The sequence below is a fragment of the Eurosta solidaginis genome, chromosome 4, assembly GCF_040869045.1.
Source record: "Eurosta solidaginis isolate ZX-2024a chromosome 4, ASM4086904v1, whole genome shotgun sequence".
In the NCBI taxonomy this organism is placed as follows: domain Eukaryota; kingdom Metazoa; phylum Arthropoda; class Insecta; order Diptera; family Tephritidae; genus Eurosta; species Eurosta solidaginis.
In genome coordinates, this window is record NC_090322.1 from 75480430 (window position 1) to 75499914 (window position 19485).

At 40.7% G+C, this 19485-nt stretch overlaps 1 protein-coding gene across 28 annotated transcripts in view; it reads right to left on the minus strand.

Annotated features, from left to right (window-relative positions):
• Tre1 (Trapped in endoderm 1) overlaps positions 1-19485 on the minus strand; it is a 713802-nt gene that overhangs the window by 71575 nt on the left and 622742 nt on the right. For all 28 annotated transcript variants that reach the window (XM_067782128.1, XM_067782125.1, XM_067782124.1 and 25 more), the window contains one exon: positions 13371-13471. In XM_067782128.1, the coding sequence (XP_067638229.1) occupies positions 13371-13471 (101 nt within the window). The remainder of the gene's footprint in view (positions 1-13370; positions 13472-19485) is intronic.

Consider the following 19485-nt stretch of genomic DNA (forward strand, 5'->3'; position numbering starts at 1 on the left):
CCCTCTGGAATGGTTTGTAAGATTTCAGCTGCAGGTCCTTTAATGCGACGAACAGCGCAGCAACCTTATCTTCAGTATTCCAGTTGTTAGCTGCTGACGTCTTTCGAATTGAAGCTTAAATACCTGAAAAGGAACAGACCATCAAAGGATGGTGTTTTTACCTTTGGATTACTCGCTGAAACTGCTGAGCAATTTAGTAGTAACTGCTCGATACGTCCTCTCAAAGCATCCACCTCGGCCTCGATTTTTTCCTCAAACTGTTAAATTTTTGTATCCCTAGCCTCCAGCTTCGATGAAACCCTTATCTCCTGTGCCTCCAGCTGCGATGATATGGGGGCCTCCTGTGCGTTCTTCAACTGCTCAGCCAACTGAGATGTCATATATGTCTTCTGTTCTTCCAGTTGAGATGCCATATATGTCTTCTGCTCTTCCAGTTGAGATGACATTTGCGACGACATTTCTGAAATGCGTGCCTCCTGTGCTTCCATTTTGGATATTACTGTCGATGTTTGAGCAGATATTGCAGGCAAAATCGTGTTCAAGTCTGTGCTCGTAACTGTATGCGATGTTTCGTTTTTCTCTTCAATTTTTGTTGTTGTCTCGTCCCCATCAGGATGAAAGACATCATAGTCCACATAAATTCCTTCCGACTCTATCACCTCTCCTAGCCGTGCTTAAAGTTCGATCTTATTGCCGGTTGTATTCAATCCACGGCTCTCCAACTCCTTTTTCAGTTGCCGGATCCTTAATTTAATTAACTTTGCCATGTCCAAGTTGTATTCGAAATCTTCGGAATTTATTCAACAATTCCTCTTCTGACACCAACTGTAACGAATTTAGAGAAATTCCGCTTATTTCTCAATCTTCTGCAAACGTTCGAATCGCTAAATTGTCGAATAAATAACTCCAATATTCAGTAATGCAAAATGGTCTTTATTAGACTACTTTAAGGTACTTCACAACTAATTGCGTGTTTAAATCAAACTGTTTTCTGACTACTAAGCTTATTCTGCTTTTATGTTCTCGGTTTTCTCCTTCACCCATTTCTCAAAAGGTGTATTAATTTCTTGGTTACCAGCATATACATGTATATTTGTAGTTTGTATCCATATGCGTGTGTATATGTGAGTACTACTTCGGCTGATTATGACATGCTTTTTGAGTATCTCTCTGCTGCCTTGTATGTATGTGTGTACATGATGATAGATTTGTTCACGTATATACGAGTGGCTGCTTAGTATCGGCTTAGTGATACTAGTATCTCTTAGGGATGATAATATTTGTCACAATATCAAGCGGACACTCAGCCGACTTTATTAATGCGAAACTTATTGACATGGAAAGGAAATAAACAACAAGATACACTTTAGAAAGTCTGAGAATCATGGAAATCATGGAGAATCAGACAATATAGTATCTGCATACATTACGTGTTTAGGAAAATAGCTTTTAGTATTGACGAGATTACCATAGCATTAAGATAGTATGATATACTGTCCATAAATGTTCAATGTTTTATGTTTAAAAAATAGTTTTAAATAGTGCTAAACTGGAAAAACCCTTGGCAGAGCGCAATATTGTAAGTTGGTTTTGTATGTATTTTTATCAGTTTTTAATTGATTTTTTATACGGATTTAGTAAATTCAATATATTTTGTATTTGTATGTAATTTAACATATTTTGTATTTTGTTGTTTGTAATAGATATAACAAATAAACAAATACCCCTGATGAAGCTAAAAAGTTATTAGCGAAACGTGGGGTAAGAAAAAACTTAGACCGGAAAAGCCTAAGAAGATACATAATAATTATTTTATCTTAATATTGTTATGATACATTTTTTCTTAAATGAAAAGATTGTTTAAATTAGAATAGAAGAAAGAAAAAATGTAGACAACTGTCAAAGCTCGTTGTATAGATTTATTTTGCCGAGTCGTTTATGGGCAGCGGTTTGTCAAACGTCGAGATCTAAAACTGCTCACTTACAGAATAGATATCATCAGCTCAGTGTAATACTTTAATAAATAGAGAAGAAATATGAGAAACATACAAATACTATATTAATTATTAAATGGGAGAAGAACAGTATTTTTTATAAAAACAAGTAAGGAAGGCTAAGTTCGGGTGTAACCGAACATTACATACTCAGCTACCAAATTACAGCTTGCAAAACTTTTAAATTAAAAAAAAATAAAAAAAATAAATGTAAGGCGCGATAACCTCCGAAGAGATCTAAGGCCGAGCTTCTCTTCCAATTTGCGTCGTGCTCCTCTTGATTTTTCCCTACAAATTGGCCGGACGGGACCTACATGTTTTATGCCGACTCCGAACGGCAGATGAGTTTTCACTGAGAGCTTTTCATGGCAGAAATACAATCGGAGCGCTTGCCAGACACTGCCGAGGGGCGACCCCGCTTAGAAAAATTTTCTTCTAATTGAAAAATCTTATTTCTAAAATTTTGATGTTGCTTTGCCCGGGAGTTGAACCCAGGGCATACGGTGTGATAGGCGGAGCACGCTACCATCACACCACGGTGGTTAAATTACCTTCTTTTAAAAGTGGGAACCGCTAATTGCCCAAAATTTTACTAATTTTCTATTCTGCGTCATAAGGTCAACACACCTACCAAGTTTCATCGCTTTATCCGTGTTTGGTAATGAATTATCGCACTTTTTCGGTTTTTCGATATCGAAAAGTGGGCGTGGTTATGGTTGGTTGGTTGCTGTGCTGCCCGCGTGGTTATAGTCCGATTTCGTTCATTTTAAATAGCGATCTAAGATGAGTGCCCAGGAACATACATACCAAATTCCATTAAGATACCTCAAAATTTACTCAAGTTATCGTGTTTACGGACAGACGGACGGACGGACGGACATGGCTAAATTAATTTCTTTTTTCGCCCAGATCATTTTGATATATAGAAGTCTATATCTATCTCGATTAGTTTGTGCCGTTACGGGGTACCGTTATGCGAACAAAATTAATATACTCTGTGAGCTCTGCTCAACTGAGTATAAAAACGGAGTCCGAGGTTTCAAAATGCGTGAAAAGAGGTTTGTAGTGTCTCGTGGTTCGAGACGGAACACTAAACTTCACTTAGTTCAGAAGAAATGGCCTTGAAATCGACACATTTAGTAGTTTCGCCATAAATAATACAACAAGCATTTCTCTTCGAGTAGTAATAGTTGGAAGATTTATGAGCTTTAACCAGTTAGTATAAGGTGGAGGAATTGGAATGGAAAGGACATTATTCCAAGCCACCCACCCAAATCATTCCGTATTTAAGGTAGTCCGCAGATATTTTTTTTATTACGTAGAGTGAGTCATACGTATCAATGTTTTTGCAGTGCTTATTGAAGTCAGTACACAGACAACGAAGAGGTTCGTGCATTTCAAAATTCGATCTGCATGTGCTTATATGAAGCGGTTGAAATGGTCTAAAGGGAACATTAAATAAAATTTCACCGAAAAGAAAAGGCTATTTACCATCCCTCTAATAAGTGCTTGCGATGAGCTTTGTAATAAAATAAACGGCTATCTCCCTGATCTCTCCAGTTTTTCAGTTCATCGGCGACTATATTTACAACATGGATGCGCCAAATGTCGACCATATTGAACATCCACGTCGATAGCATTACGATACCGACTGTCTTACACCCAAAATCTTGGGTGTGTCGTTCGATCGGGATCTACATTTTGGAGAGCATGGAAGCGCAACTGTTCCTAAAATCCAGAGCCGTAATAAAATCCTCAAATCTCTTGGCGGAATCACTTGGGGTAAAGACAGAGAAACGCTCATTACCTCTTACAAAACAATTAGCCGGGCGGCCGGCCGGCCGATTGCATGCTATGCGTCTCCGTTATGGTCGCCATGCCTAAAGGTTACTCGCTGGAAGACAATAGAATCCTGCCAAAATACTGCCCTCAGAACCGCTACGGGCTGTCTTCTTATGTCCCCAGAACACCACATATACAATGAGGCGAGAGTACTCCCCATTAGGGAGAAAAATTAAATGCTGATCAAACAGTTTCTGTTGAATACCCAGAAACCTGGGCATCCCAACAGACATCTGATTGATGAGGCTGCACCTTCCAGGGGCTTAAGGGGTCATCTCCGTAAGCATTATGAGGAAATACGGCACCTGAGAACAGGGGTGAAGCAAAAAAGCACAAGCAGGTCCTCAGTGATATCCACAACCAGGCGTCGGACCTCTAGCTCAACTTCGATATGGATACTATAACAGGTTAATCTCTTACTTATCAAGAATCAACCCCGACATACAAAATGTCCTGCTTGCAATGTGTCCCCACATGACACCACCCATCTCTTCAATTGTAATGTGGAACCAACGCCTCTAACACCACCGTCACTACGGTCCATCCCTGTTGAAACTGCAAGTTTCTTTGGACTCCCGTTAGAGGACATTGATGATAATTTGTGATCGATCGCACCTCATGGATGGGGCGGAGCACTGCTACAACAAGAACACCATAGGTTTCCGGCGAGGGCGCAAAAATAACTTGTACGATGAGGAACGTGGCGCTCCCCCGAAAAAGAAGGACGCTGCGTACGGGCGCGGCAACGTGCGGTATATTGGAAAATTATCAATGGCCGAATGGGGAAGAGAGACGCCTATTTAATTTAATTTAATTTAAGACCGGACAGATTCCTGCAGGAACGATAATGGCGACCTGGTAACTGACGTAGAGAGCGTGCTTAAGTTGTGGAGGGATCACTTCTCTTCATTGCTAGCTAGCGAGGGAGAAGACGAACCCGATACCACAATCGCTGATGATGTAAAACCCGTTCCGGCACTCCACTATGACGAAGTGAGAATATCAAAATTCCGGAAAAAAATCAAAAGGCGCCAAATAATGACGGAATACCCACCGAGCTGTTTAAACAGGGCAGAGAAGAGTTGGTAAAGAACATGCATCAACTCCTATACAAAATATAGTTAGGTAAACGCATGCCTCCAGATTGTATCTTAAATGCACTGTATCGATCCACAAGAAAGGCGATCCCACGAACTACGGCAATTACCGTGGAATCATGTGCAAAAGACTGAAGAACTTTGTCATTAAAATAATTGGATCTTATCCTGAAGAAAACTCACGATAGGAGAATGGACACTCACCAACTTTTCGTCAACTACAAAGCAGCATTCTAGAAGCTCCTTGTATGCTGCTATGTCTGAATTTAAGTTCCAAAGTTAATAAGGCTCTGCCAAATGATGTTGAGCAAGAACCACCAACTCCGTAAGGATTGGGAAGACCTATTATTGCTGTTGTTGTGTTAACAGTACTGCGCCCTATTTAATGGGTGCGACCACTCACAACTTGTCATCAAAGTCCTCTAACAGAATTCCAAGGAAACTGACAGTTTCAGCAGGAGCGTACCATATTTATTTACAATAATTTTTTTTATTTATCATTAATCAAACACACACTTAGGTTAATTTAGAGTATTTGAGCTTATAATTAACTTAAAAAATAACAATAAAAAAAAACTTGCTTTGTAATAGATTTGTTTAACAGAGAATAACAAGTCAAAGGATGTAATAAAAAGTAAAGAAGAAAAATGAGAGAAGAATAAGAGAAAGTGCACTTTAGCATTGCCTCTTTATTGACGAAAGTAGTTTATGAGCTAATTCTTGAGTTGTTGTTGTTGTAGCGACAAGGTTACTCCCCGAAGGATTTGGGGAGTGTTATCGATGTGATGGTCCTTTGCCGGATACAGATCCGGTACGCTCCGGTACCATATCACCATTAAGGTGCTAGCCCGACCATCTCGGAAACGATTTATATGGCCACATTAAACCTTCATGGGGTCGCCAGAGCCTCGTCTGTCAGTGAAACAGGATTCGCCGCGGATAGGTGAGGTTGAAAATTGGGTTTGGAGAAGCTATATATTGCGCTGGCAACCTGAAGGGTTGCGCTACACAGCCCCTTCAATCTGGTATTTTAGTCGCCTCTTACGACAGGCATACCTACCGCGGGTATATTCTGATCCCCTAACCCGCTGGGGGCTCATTCTTTAGTCGCAGCGTATGTTGTATTGCTTTTGGGGCAGATCCTCCCAAAAGCGAACAGCGAAGACAAAAAATTGACGTTCAGTAACTAGCCAGTTGTACTTCATAGTAGTTAAGTTGAACGATCGAGATGATCTGTTAAGTTTAAGGCGGTCCATGAGATATTCAGGTTCTCGAGATGTGATGATCTTATGAAACAGTGTTAGGCACTTTAATTTTAGCAGGTTATCGAATTAAATAGAGAAAATCCGTTTGCAGTTTCAGCAGGAGCGGAGGTTGATATTAGAGGCGTTGGTTCCACATTACAATTGAAAATATGGTTGGTGTCATGTGGCGACACATCGCATGCAGGACATACATTACGTATGTCGGGGTTGATTCTGGACCAGTAAGAGTTCAACCTGTTACAGTATCCAGAACGGAGTTGGGTCAGGGTGGCTCCTGTCTCCCTTGGTAGCGTTGTTTTTTCTTCTGAAAGAGTAGGATATTGTGTATTTATAACAGGGTTCACCGGGTGCATCATGGCAAAGGCGTTTACTGATTCTGTATGGGAGTCCTTATGCTTGTCTGAGTCAAACGGCTGTGTTAGCAGGTGCCAGATCTCATCATAGTGCTTATGGAGATGTTCCCTTAACCCTCTCGCAGGCGAGGCTAGACCAAGCAGTTGTTTGCTAGGGTGTCCTGCTTTGTGACAATTTAGCAAAAACTGCCTCTTCAGCATTTCATTGTGCTCTTTAATTTTGAGCTCTTTGACCTCACTATGTAGTACAGATTTACGCCGATCACTTTATACAATTTTTCTGTATGTCTCGTGCAAAGCGTAGTTTCACCGAAGGAGATGTTATGGGCTAATTCTTAATGATCGTTGTCGACACGATTTCTTTACATCATTTGTGGCCCCTTGCTGGTCACGCACAAAGGCGACTTACGGTTGCTATTAATGGTCTTTCAATACTTACGACCCTGGTGGCACAGTTTTAACGATTAGCACCAACGCTGGCCTATTGATGAACGCGCCAAACTGTTTTTTTTTTTGGCTGTTTTAAGACCTATAAATCCCGATGTGTGAACAATAGCAATCCTGTCTACCACCAGTCGCTACCATACCTCCGGCCCTCACACCACATGCCATCACAGAAGCTATAGGACTACGACTTCGAACTCATACCTTCGCAGACGTCACGTTCCCAGAAGCTCTAGGTTTAGCTCCGAAGACTTTCTAAAGAATTGTTTTTCGCGCAATGCTGCCGAGCACTATCAGAGAAACACCTTGAAACGCTAGGGAGTAACTATTCGGCCAAGGATGCCGCCCTGTTGTTGTTGTTGTTGTAGCAATATTTCGCCCCACCTAATAGCTGCGACCGATACCAAATTGTCATCAATATCCTCTAACGGGAGTCCAAGGAAACTTGCTGTTTCGACAGGGGTGGACCATAATGAAAGGGGTGTTAGAGGTTCCACATTACAATTAAAGAGATGGTTGGTGTCATGTGGGGACACATTGCAAGCGGGGCATACGTTTTGTATGTCGGGGTTGATTCTGGATATGTAAGAGTTTAACATGTTACAGTATCCGGAACGAAGTTGAGACAGAGTGACTCGCGTTTCACTGGGGAGTATGCGTTCCTCTTCCGCAAGTTTTGGGTACTGTTCCCTGAGTACTGGATTCACCGGGCAATTCCCGGCATAAAGGTCCGACACCTGTTTGTGGAGTTCACCAAGGACCTTCTTGTGTTTTTTTGCTTCATACGGCTGAGTTATCAGGTGCCGTATTTCCTCTAAATGCTTACGGAGATACTCCTTAAGTCCCTAGGCGGTGCTGGCTCATCAATCAGGTGACTGTTGGGATGCCCAGGTTTCTGGGTATTCAACAGGAACTGTTTGGTTAGCATCTCATTTCTCTCCCTGATGGGGAGTATTCTCGCCTCATTATGTAGATGGTGTTCTGGGGACATAAGAAGACAGCCCGTGGCGGTTCTGAGCGCAGTATTTTGGCAGGCCTGTAGCTTCTTCCAGTGGGTAGTTTTTAGGCTTGGCGACCATATAGGGGACGCGTAGCACGCAAACGGCTGGCCAATTGCTTTGTATGTGGTAATGAGCGTTTTTTGTCTTTTCCCCAAGTACTGCAAGCAAGGGATTTGATTTTGTTGCGGCTCTGCATTTTTGGAACAATTGCGGCTGCGTGCTCACCAAAACGTAGATCCTGATCAAACGTCACACCCAAGATTTTGGGGTGTAGGACAGTCGGTAGCGTAGTGCCATCGACGTGGATGTTCAAAATGGTCGACATTTGGGACGTTCAAGTTGTAAATAAGGTCGCGAATGATTTAGTCGGTGATAATGGCAGGTTTCGCGAGGCGAAAAAGCTGGAGAGATCAGGGAGGTAGCCGTTTATTCTGTTGCAAAGCTCATCGATCTTTGGGCCCGGGCCTGTGGCCATTATTGTGCAGTCATCGGCGTAAGAAACGATACTAACTCCTTCTGGTGGCGAAGGTAGTTTTGATATATAAAAATTAAACAAAAGTGGGGATAGGACACCACCCTGTGCCACCCCTTGTTTAATTCTTCTTGGCTTTGATATTTCGTTTCTGAATTGCACCGATGCCTGCCGACCACCCAGATAAGTTGCGTTCCACCTTTTAAGACATGGGGGAAGGGTAGACCCTTCCAAGTCTTGCAGTAACGTGTCATGGTTGACCGTATCAAAAGATTTTGATAGGTCTAGCGCTTTGAGTATTGTTCTATGGTGGGGCTTCTGATTTAAACCACAATTTATCTGGGTGCTAATGGCATTTAGCGCGGTGGTGGTGCTATGGAGTTTTCTAAAGCCATACAGGCTAGCTGCAAATTTGCTTTGAAGTAGGGGAGCAAAATGGCTCCAAGCATCTTGGCTACTGGCGATAGGAGAGATATCGGGCGATACGACTTTCCTATGTTAGCTGGTTTCCCAGGCTTTAGTAGCGGGACCACCTTGGCCATTTTCCATTTTCCGAGTATGACAAATGTGGAAAGAGACAGGTTGAAGACATGTGCTAAATATTTGAAACCCTCTTTCCCTAGGCTTTTAAGCATCGGCATGGCTATGCCGTCTGGGCCCACTGCTTTGGATGGTTTAGCATGACCGATGGCATCCTCAACCTCTTTGGCGGTGATGGTAATTGGTGACGCGCTGAACTTATGTTTACGTGCGTGTCTGTTGGCCCTCCGTCTATTTTTATCGACCGTAGAATGCATTATGTATTGTCGGCAGAAAGCGCTCGCGCATTTTTTCGCATCCGACAGCACTTTGTCGCCAAAGGCGATGGAAACTTTGTCATTGTGCCTAGACGGATTCCATAGGGACTCTACAGTGGACCAAAAGTTACCTACACCGGCAGAGAGGTTACAACCGCTTAGGTGCTCCTCCCATTTCGCCCGCTTGTGTTCATCCGCAAGCAATCTGATGCGTTGGTTTATATCCCTTATTTGGCGTTCGCCGGGATCGAGCTGTCTTATAAGGTCACGTTCTCTCGCTAAATTTGCGGCCTCTGCCGGGAAGTGGGCCGAATTTCGGGAATTCTACCGGCGGGAATGAAATGAGCCGGGGCGGATTTAATGACCTTGTGGAAAGCACGCTCCTCTTGGCGGGCATCAGTTGGGATAGAGAGGGCATCAAAACGGTTGTATGTAAAGGATTTGTATTCGTCCCACCTTCCTTTTTTAAAGTTAATGAAAGTGCGTTTTTCTGCGACGATGAAGTCGGCGGGACGCTCGAGCGAAATAAGTATAGGCAGGTGGTCGGATGCCAGTTGACGCAGTTTACGAGTCCTGCGCTCACGATTGAAATATTCGGCGAACTGTGACAGCTTCCTACCATACGTGTGGGGGCGTCTCCGTTTATAGTCTAGAACGTCGTTTCTTCTATTTGATCCGCTAACATCTCACCCCTACTGTCCACCCGCAAGTTTGAATGCCATAGATCGTGATGGGCATTGAAACCGCCTAAGATAATGCGATTGTTTCCAGTCAGTACGCCGCTGATATCAGGTCGGTATCCACTGGGGCAACAGGTGACAGGAGGGATGTAGATGTTGATGATTTCTAGATTTGCATCGCCCGACCGGACAGATAATCCTTGACGTTCTAAGACACTGTCCCTGCGGTGGATGTCGGGATCAAATATATGATATTGCACAGTGTGGTGTATGATAAACACGAGGCCGCCTCCATTTCCTCTCTCGTGATCTTTTCTGTGGACATTATACCCAGAACAGGTTTGCAGTGCAGATCTTTCTGTGAGTTTAGTCTTCTGAATCGCAGCAATGCGGATGTTGCGCCGCTTCATGAAATCGACTATCTCCGTGATCTTCCCAGTTAGTCCATTACATTTTAACTGCAGAATTCTGAAGTGAATAGGGGGAGACGTCGCCACTCTGGGAGTAAGTGACTGGTGACTACGCCTTGGTTGTGGAAGGCCAGAACGCGATTGCTGTTGAGATCCTGGGACTAGACGTCCTTGGGTAGGCATTGGGGTACCCGGTGTATTTGGGTATGCGGCCTGGCAACATGACGCAATGAAACCCGTCGGGGGGTTGCCGTCGCGGAGACCAGAACATCTAGGAAAGTGGCACCGTCCATGGCAGGAGCTGCATTGGGCGGATGTCGCAAACGTATACATTCTGTGCTGGCAAACGGTGCAAAGGGAGGTAGGGACTAAGAGTCTGTTTCCCTGACCTACACAATTGCTACCGGAAAAGAGGCGGGAAGAAGACGGGGCAGGGACTGATGCTCGGCATTGCTCCCGACTCTACTACGGAGATTGTAGGTATGAGTGGGAGCAGCTGTGTGAGTTGGTGGCGCCGTGGGGCGCGAGCAACAGCGGGTACTTGTTGTGGCTTGCTGAGCAGCGGGGCTGCTGGAAGGTAGCGCGGGGGGTGCTAAGGCGCAGATTACGGGACGTCCTAGGACGTGAACAGCAAGGAGCCACAAAAGATTTATAGAAGTTACGTGGACGTCTGGTTTTGGGGTCTAGCCCAGAACAACCTGTCTGATGCAACCATCCCATACACGAGACACACTGACAAGAGTATGACCGTCCTAAAAAGATTCTTTTCCGGCAGATGCAGCAAAGCCATTTCTCAGGACCGGGGTCAGGAGACGGACCCGGATTGGGTCCGATACCTGCCCGGAGCAAGAGAATATGGAGCAGTCCCGCTACAAGGAGCTGCTGGGAGGATGACAATTTGTGGGAGGGGCGCTCCGGTACATAGAACCGACGGCCTTGGGATGCCGCCCTCGAAATCATAAGCAGCCCAAGTGGATATCATTGGGTAACTCATGGGTGAAAATATCATAATCCTACATAATTTAAATTTTACAAGAACACTGGATACAATTTTTTAAATTTCAGTAGTCTTCGTTAAACCAAAACGTCATTTTAGAATGAAAGTCGACCGATTTTAAGTTGAAAAATATTAAGGTTATACGCCCAGTCCAAACTGTTGTTTTCCGGCCTTTTGATACAAGAATTCATTATGAATAACCGCGTAGCTCCAGTTTTTAGACTAGTTCGACTATCCCCTACGTTATGGTAGCAGAACACCACTTTTACTTCACCACTTTGAGTGTTCTTGCGAAGGACAAAGCCATACCTGGTAAATATATTGTGGCGAATGTTGACATCACTAGGCTGTTAGTAAATAATCACAACAACAAAACACAGCAAGATACAATTTTTTGTGAAAATCTGTACTTTTTTCGGGTAACTTCCTTTTTTAACAACTTAAGGACAACTTGAAATCATGCTCGATTTAGGGTCATTTTATTTGAATTCATTGTTCTCTATTAATTTTTTTTAAAAAAATATGCAAAATGAGCATTTACATTTTTTACATAACTTTTTTTTTAGTGTTTTGTTTTAATAACTTGGTGAATTTGGTGATGCAAAATCCGTGATAAGCTGCCATGGAAAGCGCCTGTTTTTTTAAATAACTTTTAAGCGGTTAGAAAGAGTTAAGTTTCGAAATTGGATTCTTATAACTGGCAGTGATGCGCATCCGTTGATATCCATTTCGACTATATCGGACCAATTTTCAACATGAACAATAAATGGCCAAACAGTCTTAAATGAGTAGAAAATATAGTACTGCGCCGGACGCCGCCGAATGTCAAAAGTACCGGCGCGGCGGCGGCGTGCGAAAAACGAAAAAATCGGCGGCAACGGCGGCGTATATCTCTACTGTGTAGGTGATGTTCAGGTATCCTAAGGAGACATCCCGTGGCAGTTATGACGTTTCTTTATCTTTTCCCTGCTGCCGACATGCGCTTTAGGATTTGGTTGCGACTTTGTACTTGGATCGATACCTGGCCACTTCGGTAAGTATTGATGGCCTTACCACAGGACCGTTAAGCCCGCCTTGCCGGCCAGGTGGCCGTACGACGAAGATAAAAGACCCAAGATCTTGTTTCAATAAGGAGGATGAGAAAGGGAGAACGGAGTCGCAAGCCAAGGAAGACAAAAACGCTAAAAGCGAATCGTCGGACTCGGGGAGCGAAGGTACTGGATAGTCGACGAGCTCCATGATTGAAAAGCATTACGGCCGCCATTTTCCATTAGTTACTGCAAATAAGGTGTCCTAAGTGCTATATTTTCCAAAATTATCACAGTTTAAAGCTATTTAAAAATTTTATTTGCATTTTCTTAAAGATTTTCGTAATATGGCCATTAGTGATGTTTGTGTGTTTGTGCTCATTTTGTGTGATCAGCTGTTGGTTGCGCTACTTGTTAAGGTTTACAATGTGTTTAGCTTTTCGGTTTAATTTTGAAATAAGTTTTCCACGTTTGACGTTTTTTTCGATTTTTGTTTATTTGGGTTTGAAATCGAAGCCGAATTAAATTAAAAAGTATGTATGAAATTTCAAGAATTCAAAGTTACTACTAAATCGTTTTGAAAAGCGTTTTAACCCATGAATGATTTTAACCGTGTAGATGCACCAAATTTCACTAGATGCTTATGTATATATGTATATAGCATATATTGGTATTTGAAAAAAATTTAGAGGTCGGACGTATTTGAAACTATTTTTTTCTAAAGTTCGATGTTGCTTTGTCCGGGACTTTAACCCAAGACCTTCTATGGTAGGCGGACCATGCTACCACCACACCACGACGTATCCATAATTGTGGATTATCCTTAATATAGAGCTTTAACTTCTTAAAAACTTGAAGGTTTTCTCATAAATTTAGAACAAAAGTTTTAAAAAGTTCAATATGGTGACAAAACAATATACGAGCTTCAACGGTTTTGGTTCATAAAATATAATATAAGAATGTTATTTATTTATAAAAATTGCACTTTACCTATTTAACGTTATTCCAACCATACTTAAGATCGATACGGCGACGTTGCCATAAAATATTACTGGAAATATTTTGCAAAGGGTTTCTCCAAAAGTCCATTTCTGAAACAAATAAATAAGATCATGAATACTACTATTTAAAAGGTTTAGAGATGATTTCTCCAACTTAAGTCCAAGCAATCGTTGCGAAATACAGCCACACAATTACAACTTAGCCTTGATAATACATATTTCACTTATAGGGTTGATATGCGACACCACTTATCCAGATCCATGATCTGCCTGACATACAGCATTCAATGTGAAAACTTTGTTTTTTTATGTAATAAAATCCAATAACTCAAGAAGGAGAATGGATACTAAAAACAGTTCGAGTTTCTAAAAGATTTTAAAGTGTACCAATCAGGAAAAATAGACCCGTTCCATCTAGCAACGGTATTGTAATATTTCTGCAATGTTTCTACTTGAAATTGGATCCGTTCGAGACTCGACTTCCCCGCGTACCTTAAGCTTTAACGTTTAATTATTTTGAGATTATGAATATCGGCTTTAACGACGCACTGTGTCCAATATCAATAACGGGCATAATAACAGACCTGTAAAGTACTGAGTACATACTTGTACTAGTACCAAATAAGTACAACTACTCAAGTACTTCAAATCTAAGTACAAAGTATAAGTACTACAGTACTTGTACTTCGAATCCGTAAGTACAAGTAGATATACTAACGAAATACTTCGAAGTACACGAAAGTACATTTTCTGATAAAATATGTCAGTTTGATTCATAAATGGAAAATCAAAATGTACAACGCCTGTTATAAATTTTTTTATTGAATATGAGTAAAATTCATATTAGAAAGCAACAAGAAGTAAAACAACGTATTAAATAAGTATAAATTGTATAACAGCTAACAATATTAAAGTAGTTTTGTGTTTACCTTCATAGTACTAGCTCTTCAAACGAAGATTCATTGATTGCCTTCTAGGACTATAAACAATGCCTTCTAAGGAAAATAAACGCTCTACTGGGGCGGAGGAAGCTAAGGGCGTATTCATTTTGAGTGATAGGTCCTTCATAAGAGGATAACTCTGAATCATATTGAAATCTGCTGATGTATCATTAAGATACCTGTAAAATTCTTCTTCAACCATTTTGTCAAAGTTAAGTGATCGTAAGGGTGCTGGTTGATCATGGCCTATTTCTTCGAATAGCTCATCTATTTTAAAAAATTGAGGGTTAATAAAGATATAATTTTCATAAACGCATAAAAAGGTAAAGAATGAGGTATTAATACCTGGAGTATTAAAGTCAAAAAATAAATCACTTCTTTGTGCATCGGTCGTCCTGGGATTTCCAAATTCGATCTCCATGTGTGTTCTTGCGTGACGAGTTGCTTCAGTGATAACAATTTTGTACATATCTGCGGTGGACAATGTAGTACTTGATATACCTTGTAAGGCTTTATACCATCTGAGCTTTATGCCAGAGCATAAAAAAGCTGCAACAATGGCGTCATAGTTTTCTTCAGATAGCTTAAAGTTGGTTCAAATCGTAAAATTAATTTGTGCTCCAACTTTTTCGCCACTTCCTTTAAATAAATGAGGGTTTTGCCTAAATTTATTTTTTTCAATTTTACACAGTGTCACAAGGAAGGAAGAAGATAACCATATAACATATTATCTTCTCTTTGTAAAAAATCTAATGTTTCAGCGAAAGGAAACATTACTTCTTTATATTCTTGCAAATACGATACATCTGTAGCAGACAAACTGTATTTTTATACTCAGTTGAGCAGAGCTCACAGAGTATAATAACTTTGATTGGATAACGGTTGGTTGTACAGGTATAAAGGAATCGAGATAGATATAGACTTCCATATATCAAAATCATCAGTATCGAAAAAAAATTGATTGAACCATGTCCCTCCGTCCGTCCGTCCGTTAACACGATAACTTGAGTAAATTTTTAGGTATCTTGATGAAATTTGGTATGTAGGTTCCTGGGCACTCATCTCAGATCGCTATTTAAAATGAACGAAATCGGACTATAACCACGATATCGAAAATTTCGAAAAAACACAAAAAGTGCGATAATTCATTACCAAAGACGGATAAAGCTATGAAACTTGGTAGGTGAGTTGGACTTATGACGCAGAATAGAAAATTAGTAAAATTTTGGACAATGGGCGTGGCACCGCCCACTTTTAAAAGAAGGTAATTTAAAAGTTTTGCAAGCTGTAATTTGGCAGTCGTTGAAGATTTCATGATGAAATTTGGCAGGAACGTTACTCCTATTACTATATGTATGCTTAATAAAAATTAGCAAAATCGGAGAACGACTACGCCCACTTAAAAAAAAAATTTTAAGTCAACTTTTAACAAAAAATTTAATATCTTTACAGTATATAAGTAAATTATGTCAACATTCAGTAATTATATGGTGCAACAAAATACAAAAATAAAAGAAAATTTCAAAATGGGCGTGGCTCCGCCCTTTTTCATTTAATTTGTCTAGGATACTTTTAATGCCATAAGTCAAACAAAAATTTACCAATCCTTTTGAAATTTCGTAGGGGCTTAGATTCTAGGGCGATAACTGTTTTCTGTGAAAAAGGGCGGAATCGGTTGAAGCCACGCCCAGTTTTTATACACAGTCGATCGTCTGTCCTTCCGCTCGGCCGTTAACACGATAACTTGAGCAAAAATCGATATATCTTTACTAAACTCAGCCACGTACTTATCTTAACTCACTTTGTATTGGTATAAAAAATGGCCAAAACTATGACCACGCCCACTTTTTCGATTTCGAAAATTATGAAAAATTAAAAAAATGCCATAATTCTTTTACCAAATACGAAAAAAGGGATGAGACATTGTAATTGGATTGGTTTATTGACGCAAAATATAACTTTAGAAAAAAACTTTGTAAAATGGGTGTGACACCTAGCATATTAAGTAGAAGAAAATGAAAAAGTTCTGCAGGGCGAAATCAAAAGCCCTTGGAATCATGGCAAGAATACTGTTCATGGTATTACATATATAAATAAATTAGCGGTACCCGACAGATGATGTTCTGGGTCACCCTGGTCCACATTTTGGTCGATATCTCGAAAACGCCTTCACATATACAACTACCACCACTCCCTTTTAAAACCCTCATTAGTACCTTTAATTTGATACCCATATCGTACAAAAAAATTCTAGAGTCACCCCGTGGTCCACCTTTATGGCGATATCTCGAAAAGGCGTCCACCTATAGAACTACGGCCCACTCCCTTTTAAAATACTCTTTAACACTTTTCATTTGATACCCATATCGTACAAACAAATTCTAGAGTCACCCTTGGTCCACCTTTATGTCGATATCCCTAAATGACGTCCACCTATAGAACTATGGCCCACTCCCTCTTAAAATACTCTTTAATTCCTTCCATTTGATACACATGTCATACAAACACATTCCAGGTTTACCTAGGTTCATTTTCCTACATCGTGATTTTCCCTTATTTTGTCTCCATAGCTCTCAGCTGAGTATGTAATGTTCGGTTACACCCGAACTTAGCCTTCCTTACTTGTTTTCCCTTTTAAAATACTCATGAACACCTTTCATTTGATACCCATATCGTACAAACAAATTCTAGAGCCACCCCTGGTCCACCTTTATGGCGATGTCTCGAAAAGGCGTCCACCTATAGAACTACGGCCCACTCCCTTTTAAAATACTCTTTAACACTTTTCATTTGATACCCATATCGTACAAACAAATTCTAGAGTCACCCCTGGTCCACCTTTATGTCGATATCCCTAAATGACGTCCACCTATAGAACTATGGCCCACTCCCTTTTAAAATACTCTTTAATTCCTTCCATTTGATACACATGCCATACAAACATATTCCAGGATTACCTAGGTTCATTTTCCTACATCGTTATTTTCCCTTATTTTGTCTCCATAGCTCTCAGCTGAGTATGTAATGTTCGGTTACACCCGAACTTAGCCTTCCTTACTTGTTTTCCTATATCTAGCTTCTCAAAAAGTTCCTTTAATTTATTTTTGTGATCTAAAAGCCGACACACAGCATCGTATGTTGAATTCCATTTTGTTATCACAGGTGTAACTAGAGACGACCCTAATGCTTCTATTTTTTCCATAAAATACTGCATTTTCAGAAAATCTTTCAATGAAAAGTTAAGTTTAAAAACGATTTATTTGTTGTTTTTCGGCCATCAATATTTAAATTATTCAATTTTTCGAGCTCAAGGCCACGCATAAATAAAAAAACAAATATTTTATATCTTTCAATAAATATATTTGTTTAATGATTGATCGATATTTCGACCTCAATCTGAGATCATCCTCAGGACTAAAAAGATTACAAAACAATAAAAACATCAAAAAGTGCATTTTACAAACATTACTATAACACAACTTACACTCTTGGCTGTGCCTGATCGACTAATTTTAAAAGATTACATATCAAACGAATATAAACAATATAATGTAAACAAATAAATACCGTAAATATAAACAAATTTTGACAAAAACAACCATGTACAAATTTCTCCAACTGTACGTCGCGCTCAGCATACATATATATGTACATACATATATCAGCTACAGGTAAACTGTTGTTGTCTATCATTATAATACAAATATTGGTGGGCCATTAAACTAACAAATTACTCTCAAAGGGATTTTTTGTTTCTGCTTATTAGCTGCCTACAGGCCGCAGCACAATTTTCCGTGTCCGTTTTAAAATTTATCCGTTTGTCGCTCTCTATATTGATAATATGAAGCATTTCAAGTATGTATCTCTTATTATATTGCTTCTCTTGTTGCAAAATTCTCACATTGTCTAAATCTGGACAATGTCCCGTAGCGCTACAATGATGTGTTAAGGCTGTTTTGTTATCGTTCAAATTGTTTCTGTTTTTTATATTCGACTTGTGTCCGGAAATCCTCGTCTTAAGCTTAGATTTAGTTGTCCCCACATATACTTTGTTGCATAAGTGGGACCCGTCACCATTGCAATTAATTTGATATATTACGTTGGATTTCTCGGATTTTTCAATCCTGCTATTCATGTTGCTGTATATTTGTCGTAGAGTGTTGTCATACCCTCCATTCGCATAAATAAATATTAGAAAAAAAACTCGAACCATAAAAGAAAAAAAGTGAAAATGCCGCTCACACGTTTTAGTACATCAAGCGCATCGACAGTGGAGCAGAAATCTACAGGTACCTAAGGCTTCTGAAAATAGCGCCACCGTTGTACCTCCGCCTGCTCCTGGTTATCCTGCTGCATCTGCCATTTCATCGACCGCTGTAACTAGTACTTTTGGCAATACATTGCCTGCTGCCACTATGGCGCCTGTTGTCACAGCTGCCAAATTGCCTGTCGCTGCTGCTGTTACTATAGCGCCTGTTGTCACCGCTGTTAAATTGCCTGTTGCTGCCGCTGCCACTACATTTCTTACCGTTACCGCTGCCTCTGCCACTACATCACCTGCTGCCTACGCCACTACATTGCCTGTTTTTAACGCTGTTGCTACCACTACATTGCCTGCAGTTACTACTACTGCTGTACATCATAATTCACCCGCTGTTATGCTGTACGATGCCTCTGGTGGGACCGTCGTAATGTCCAGTGAGAATACTAACAACGTTGCCTGGTATGGTGCCACTCAGCCTCATATGAATGAATCCGCTGCAAACTATGCCATAAGCCCAACTATTGCTTCTGACGTATCTGTTGGCCTTGAAGCCATACCATCAAGTGGAGAAATAAACCACCTTGAAGAGAAGTTAAGATTATTGAAGCTACGTAAAGAAGTAATGGTGCTGCAAGGTGTAGTCCAGCAATTGGAGTCTGGCCCGGTCGTGCGCATAGGAAAGTACATCCATTTCGACGAACTTGATGCAGCAGTCCCGAAGTTTAGTGGCGACAATCACTACGATATAAATCGGTGGCTTTTACAGTTTGAAGACTATGCTGATTCTTACAACTACAATGAAAGACATAAATGCCTAGCATTGCGCCTGTCTTGACGCGAACCAAAAACTCCGAAAGTTTGATCGGTCAAGTTTCAATGGAACGAAAATAATAAAAAGG